General features: G+C 43.7%; 1 protein-coding gene across 5 annotated transcripts in view; it reads left to right on the forward strand.

Moving 5' to 3' along the window:
* The window catches only part of LOC101845819, a 17,403-nt gene that overhangs the window by 5,600 nt on the left and 4,213 nt on the right, over positions 1–7,590 (forward strand). For all 5 annotated transcript variants that reach the window (XM_005090559.2, XM_035971800.1, XM_035971803.1 and 2 more), the window contains 2 exons: positions 982–1,091; positions 2,420–7,096. In XM_005090559.2, the coding sequence (XP_005090616.1) occupies positions 982–1,091; positions 2,420–7,096 (4,787 nt within the window). The remainder of the gene's footprint in view (positions 1–981; positions 1,092–2,419; positions 7,097–7,590) is intronic.

Here is a 7,590-nt window from a genome sequence, read left to right on the forward strand (position 1 = left end):
ACTCCGCCGTACGCCGTTTGGAAAATTGACGTATGACGGTGTCATACACAACTGAGCTGTCGATTTACTTACTTCACTGTGTATCTTTTGTAGGGAAAGCTTCTTGGTACATTGTTCTTTTGTTAGTTGTTTTTTTTTTTAAAGAAAGGTCGGACCATATGACCTTAGCAGTTGCGAGCGCCGTAAAACCTTATACTATACATACATATAGGACTGTATTAATAATGAGTGATGTAAATTCAGTCATATTAACCCGGCATAACGAAAAGTGTTTCTGTACTTGAGGGTCAGTCACGTAGATCGCAAGTCAGCTCTTTCTTTATTGATACAACTTGATCTTAGGGGAGGCGAGCTGTTGTGTAAGTAGCTGTATATTATATCTCTTCCACTATTATAAGATATTTCAGAAATTCAAAAATGCTCTGTTCAGGATTTGAACCAGGATCATTCGTATCATAGTTCAACGTGATACCAGGAATGAGAAACCAGAGCTAATGGCGCGCCCATGACATTGCAGTGTCTTGACATAAATACTATAGAAAGAAGGTTTTAAAATGCCAGATAGAAATAACTTGTGTTCCTTCTATAGTATTTATTTGCCAAGATATGTATTGCAAAATCCTGACGATGACCAATTTGTTTCAGTAATGCCCTAAATAGACGTGTACTCAAACAGAAAATAACACCTCCAAACCCTGAATTCTAAATGAATGAAACAAGTAAAAGACGGTTTAATATTGGATGGTTAGCGGGTGCTCTGGTGTATTTTGATCTTTCTTTCCTATCAAACATCTAGCGTCCTTTTATCTCTCCTCTTTTTTGTTTGTTGCGCTCCTGTAATACGTCTGTTCTTCGACACTTAATCTGACTTTAATTTGGTACAGGTGCCGCAAAACTCTTACTACCCTCCCCCCCCCCCCCCCCCCCAATAAAAAAGACGGCTATCAATAACTTGTTCTCACTGTTGTCTTTCCTCATCAGAGTCCGCTGATATCTAGGCACAGGGAGAGGGAGTATCAAATATCAGCCACCCATTCCAACAGCTCCTCCGACACCAAGATGGGAAAGAATTTGCTCGCCTTTGCATACAGGTCTGAGCAGCTCTATTGTTCGTTTATCTTTATTTTTATTTTTTTTTTATAACATTTTTTCTACATATATTAAGTCTTTAAAGAAGATGTACTTGGACGTGCGTTTAAATACCAAACACATTGTGTCATATGAGGAGTCATTGATTCATTTGTTAGGCACTCTTCAAGAACCAAGTTTGGTTGTTTTTTTACTGCCTGCCCCTAATTTTATCAAACTATCATCAGTAATCTTGCATCAATATAATTTATTCTAATCATATAAGTTAAAGGTTTTAGACCGAAATATCAAGCAATGTGTTGAGGATTTTTGTTGTTGTTGTTTTTGTTTAAGAAAAAGATATTGACTTTAAAAATGTGATGACTTACAGTTTGGGCTGTATCATTTCATTATAATCGACCTGCGTTTTAAAAGTACATGAGAAAGTTGATTCCTCTTTTTTCTCTTTCTGTAATATCAAAGAGTCTACATAACAAGAGGGGCCACTTCTGTCTTTGAGCCAATTAAAAAAGTGTCCTCAAAATTCGGTGGCGCCCTCTTCACAAAGGCGCACCCTTTGCGAACAGAGTTACCCTACCTGAGTTTAAAAAATCAAAGTGAAACTAGCAAGTTTTTGAATAAATTTCGGAAGAACGCTTTTTAAAAAATGGTTACGCTGACAAAAAACCTCTTCCGGAGGAAAGGGTGATTGTTTTCTTCGTTTAATTTGACTTTAGAATGAAAGGCGAGAGGTCATTAAAATAATTTTTTTTAAACCTTTAACTCCGCATTGAACGAACCCGAACTGCTGATGAACAGCAGTCGATCTGCGCATGCAAGGGGGTGCTATTCCTATTCTTCTTCTGGAAAAACGAAAGAGAGCTTCAAAACAGACTGCAGCGCCATCTGAAGCAAAGAGCGAACTTCTTGCGGACACTTTTTTGGCTGAGTGGCCCATCTTGTTATTTACTATCTTTGGTAATATGGCTTCCAGTTTTGGAAATTTCCAATTATCATGTGTTAAAAGGGGAGTTTTGCTTGCTTGAAACAAAGAACGTAGAAAAAAAACCTATAACGAAATATTATGTTCCCGTACTGGACGGTAAATACATTTATTTTCAACCTCTGGTGGACGTGCGGAAAAAAAGCTATCCGTGCTGAGGGTAAAGTACCTTTCACATCAACCTCTAATGTTGAAAAAAATATTGTTCAACAAGACAAATTAGCAATCAGGATTGCTTTTTGAAATCTGAAGGTTCAAATTAGATGGAATCAAAACTTTTTCGAAAAAATTTTTTTTGGGTATTAGACGAGCTGTAGTAAAGATTATCCTACGTCATGTCACCCACAGAATGGCAAACCCGGACGCGGATGATGTGCAAGACAAGGTGTCGAGCCTCACGCCGTCGCCCGAGAAGAGAAGAAGACTCGACATCGTGGGATCCAGTGGCAAGACAGAACCACAAGACAGCATCAAAGGATCTTTGAGAAAAGCCGGGAAAACGGCCCTCAAGAAAGTCGTGAACGCTGGATCAAAAAAGCAGAAAGGTATCACGGGTGAGAACTCAGATACTCAGGGAAGTTACAATAATAAAGCTAAGGAAGTGTCTGTATACAAACTTCCCGGAGACAAGAGCAAAAGTGCCCCCCATTTAAATAACCGATTGAAAATGTCCTCTGCTATCACAACTGAAAAAGAAAAAATGTATAATAAAACTACAGGCACTGCATTTACAGAAGGATCCTTCGATCAGTCACAACTCGATCACGAAAGCACCTACACCAATGGATTTGATCAGTCCAAGAACATGGTTTTGCCGGCTGCGTCTGTCATGTCTACCTCTTGCAGCATCTGTGGCAGGAAAGCTCAAAGTGGTGTCGGTGGTATCTGTAAAGGGTGCTGGGCTCAGTTTCAGGAGAAGGGAGTTCGGATCGGGAACTTGGAAGAATTCAAGCAGTTTACGAAAACTGTGAAGGATCAGGTGTCTAGAATTGTAGCAGTAGAACCCAGTGGCGCAGTAGGAAAAGACTACTATAGTCAAGCCGGGAATCAACCGTTGTTAGATTCTGTGAGAAGGCTGGTACCCAAGATATTTGAGAACAATGAAGAAAATTGCAGCCAACAGCCTCCATCCGAAGCAGGGCAAAACAAGCAAGAGATGAAAACTTTGGGTTACTATACTGAAAAATCTCAAAATTTGGAGAACAGCGCACCTGAAAATCCACTCGATAAAGTCAGCGTAAGTTCTGAAGAAAAACAAGACGAAGGCGCCCAGGCCCCGGCTGTAAACAGTCAGTACTGGAATGAAAATCCAGTCGAACCGACTACAGCAGAAGACATTGCAGCTGTAACCAACACGTCTTCAGTCAAATTCGGAGCCTTCAACGATGACGATGCTTCACCTCCCAATGTTCCAGAAGAGGAGGAAGATTTGTTCAGTGGGGGTCCGTGTGAAGGCGGAGTGTGTATTATGCCTAGTCGGAAAAAGGAGGAGAGTTCTGAGGACAAAAAAGTGACAACATCTCCTACGGAAAACAGCACCGAGGCTAGCGATCTTTGGAAAATTGATATGGATGACCGTAGCAGTGACAAGCCAACAATGTTTTCTAAAAGCAAAACATTTGCCTATCCAGACAAATCCAATGCGGTAGACAATAAAGAAAGAGGAAGAGACATAATTGAAAAAGATGAAGCAAAACAAGCCAGTAACGTTGACCTCAAAGGTGGCTCAGTGAAAACACCAGCCCGCACCGAGCAGGACACTGCCAAGATGAAAGTGACGAGAGCAAAAACTGAGTGGAGCATGAAGAGACTGTGGAACAAAAACAAGGAAAGCGTTCAAGAGGAAAACTTCAAAGGGGTTGAAGGTACGAGACAAGAACAGCGCAAAGCTGTCAAGCAAGTTGAGCATAATACCCAGAAGCCGAAAAATATCAGCGAAGTGGAGCCAAACAAGGAGAACTCAAAATTGTCGAGAAAAGCTATGTCTCGAATAACTATTTCCTCTCAAAAACTTGCGAAAGAAAGGGCCCTGCAGAGAGAGAAAAACATGAGAGGGGAAAATCTTGATAATTCAAAAGTGCGCTATCAGCCAATGACTATCAAGGAAAGCAAAGATCTGGCTCTCAACAAAGAAAAGATGGAAGAGAAGAAAAAAATGGGCATCTTTCGCTCCAACACCAGTTTGAGAACCAAGTCTTTTAGAAAAGAAAGCTCGAAAAGTAAGGATGGGCTTAACAGTCGGGGAAAGACGAATTCTCTTCTTAGCCGACGCAAAAACGACTCGAAACAGACTTTTCGGAATTCCCTGTCCAACAAGGGCACTGTGTCATCAAAGGGCAACACCTTAACAAGAATGCAAGGGATGAAGATGAACGGATCTTCATCAGAGGAAGAAGACGAAGAAGATGATATCTCGGAAAAACCCGAGGTGCCGTTGTATGCCCCTACAGTTATGGTTCCCGGACAAAAGGGCGGTTTGAAGGGTTCGGTTGGAGCGCAATCTGGGACGTGGTCATCTACAAATATCGTGAAAGCAGCACCGGCAGCGATAACAGCAGACGATCCCATAACCGAGAGGCTGCAGAAATATGGTCTTGTTGGGGATGACGGGAAAAGTTTCCTCAACAAATACAAGTACGGAGAGCAAGAGCCTGAACAAAAGACACAACAAGAAACAAGTGACGAAGTTGATAAATCGAAAGAAAGCGCTTATTTTGAGCAGCCAGCTTTCACGGGCGCTGTGGAGTTGGCATTGACAAGTCTTGTTAATGATACACATTATCTACCGCCGTCCGTGCTAAGGCAGAGTGATGCTAATACATTGGATCAGTATTTTGAAGGCATTCAACCCGAGTCAGAAAATTGGAAGGAGCCAGTACAAAACTCAGTAACGAACTTTTTCGGGGAGAATGAGAGTTCTATTTACCATGGCGAACCGAAGCCCATTGCGGGTTTCAAGGAAACTGGCATTGATAGCACTGAGTATATATACACCCTAAATCAAGTTAATGGAACAAAAGAGAATAAATCCCTCGCCAGCCAACTGTTCCAAGGCATGACGGAGAGAAGCCAGCCCGATACCACTGTCGCTTCTGCGCTGTCTCGAGACCTCGCCCTGGGCTCGGGAGAAAGTCCCACAACAATCCGGAGACATTTGATGTACTGTGAGAACGACGGAGAGTCGGGTGGTCTCTATCATATTGCAAAACGCTTTACTGCAACAACCAAGTTCCAGCCTTTCTATGAAATGCCTGTGAACACGTACAAAGGTTTGACGATGAGCGGAGACTTGAGCAGCAGGTCCAATATTAAAAGTGAAGTCCTAGACGATCTGTCTTACACCGGGGCTTTGTTCAATAGTCGGGAGTCCTCAATTGACAGAACTAATGATAGCGAGATTCTGAGTAAAGTCAGCAGCTCTCTCGGATCCAGTCGCCTGTATTTTGAAAGTGAAAGCGGAAGTGTCTCCACTTCAGAGAACACAGATAGCAGTGACGTGTACACTGGGGAGATTTTCCATTTGTCAGGAAGTAGCTTCGGGACGACAGAGAGTGACGTCATGAAGACCTCCGTGTCTGATATAACCGAGACCACGTCGGAAGAACTGGACAACGCTGTGCAAGCAGTCACAAGTGGAGCCGTCACTGAGGCTATCAAAGATGGAAGTACAAATAACTCCACCAAACAAAACCGCCTGTACCGAAGACACAAGGCCAAGCCACCCATAGATTTGATCATAGAAAGAAGCTTAGACTCGGCGGGAGAGTTCTTCAGTAAAGCACTGGTCAGTTTTGCCAGACACCCATTCAACTTCTCCAACAATAGCAGTAATTGGCTGGATGACACCCACGGCGCTTTCGCTATTTGTGATGACAATTTCAGTCAAGACCAGATGACCTTTGCAGACGAATTATGCACCGACTGTGAAGGATACACAGATTATCAACCAGGGGAAGCACCAAAAGCATGGACACCTGTGGTAAAGGTTGAAGAGTCACCAAAAATGATTGATTTTTCAAAATACGATCAAGAAGAGGTAGTGAAAGTTCCTAAAGAAACCCCAGTCTCCACAGATCCGTGGTATGCTGGTACAGAGAACGATTTCCACGGTCCAGTGAATGTCACATGGGATGGACGAGAGTGGCCTTCACACACGTCTTCAACTGGGAATCCCAACGCTTCCACAAGCTACCACAATGACAATGATTACACTGGCTCTAGCTCCATTTGTCCTCAACCCAGAAATTACAACGCCAACTCCTCAAAGTATCAGGACGCAAACAATAACTATCCAAACTACGTGTTTTATGACGAGGGCGAGAAAAACTCGAAGGAACCCCCACCCCCACCACCAAGAGGCAACGACGCTGACTATGCCCCCAGTCTGTACGCCCGTTGTCCTGGTGGTGAGGCCTCAAAATCGAGAGCGTCCTCTGAAGAGAAACAACGAAAACCTGTCGCACAGACCATGAGCTACTACTTTGATCTGGAGTCGAATTCTGATGATACGGACATGCCTGAGTACGCTGGGATGGAAACAACTAAAAAAGAAGAAAAGAAAGTCGACAAGGCGCCGAGAGCGCCACTGTTCACCAAGGTCGGATCTATCACAGTTCGCAACAACGTGGAGAACGATTTTGACTACGCCGAGAACGTGAACCGTGACCTGGCCGACGACTCTGGTGCATGGGGCGCCACTGGTTTTGCCGATACCGCTATACATGGGCACGCAGCGGACGGAATGCCTCACGCCTTTCCGCAGGAGACATCCCACAGTCTGCACTGCGACATGGGGAGCTCGAAGCTCTTCAAAGAAGTCCGCCAAGCCACGTCACACAGGAGCGCTTCTGCCACCCGGAGAACCCCCGGACAGCACGATGATCTACAGGACGGCTTTGGACGGAGACCAGAAATCCTTCAGAAGTGGCAGGACACACGGTCATTGGTCAAGCAGGGTTCGAGCACCGTTTCAAGTGATCAAAAGTCGACCCACGCAAATATGACATCCAACAAAGGGGGCCCCAGGTATGTACACATTTCCTACCATAAGACATATGTGCATTAATTCTATGCAAGCTCTCTTGGGCATCCTGTTGTAAACACACACACACACACACATACACACACACACACACACACACACACACACACACACACGTAATGTGTGGCACCGACACTCGGTCCCGTTCTGCAGAAAAGGCGCGATAAAATATGCTGTCGAATTTGTATAACACAGCAACTTATTGTTCGGTAGAAAAACGGCCGTCTAGGACAGGTAGTTGTTTCATACAATGTCCTTATAATAAAACGTAAAACACTGTCTAAATTGTTTAAGACGGCCACCTGTTCGGGTAGAAATGTAGAAATAATGTAGCTAAGTAAAGAACCTGACATCAAAGAAAAAAGCTCTTCTATTAAATGTTCCCCTTTCACCTCCTTTCCTGCTCTCTAACCATATGCTGTCGTCTGCTTCCGTCTATACTTACTGTTTCCGTCGACACTTACTGCTCCCTCCCTCC

This window comes from Aplysia californica, unplaced genomic scaffold (assembly GCF_000002075.1).
Source record: "Aplysia californica isolate F4 #8 unplaced genomic scaffold, AplCal3.0 scaffold00019, whole genome shotgun sequence".
Classification (NCBI taxonomy): Eukaryota; Metazoa; Mollusca; class Gastropoda; order Aplysiida; family Aplysiidae; genus Aplysia; species Aplysia californica.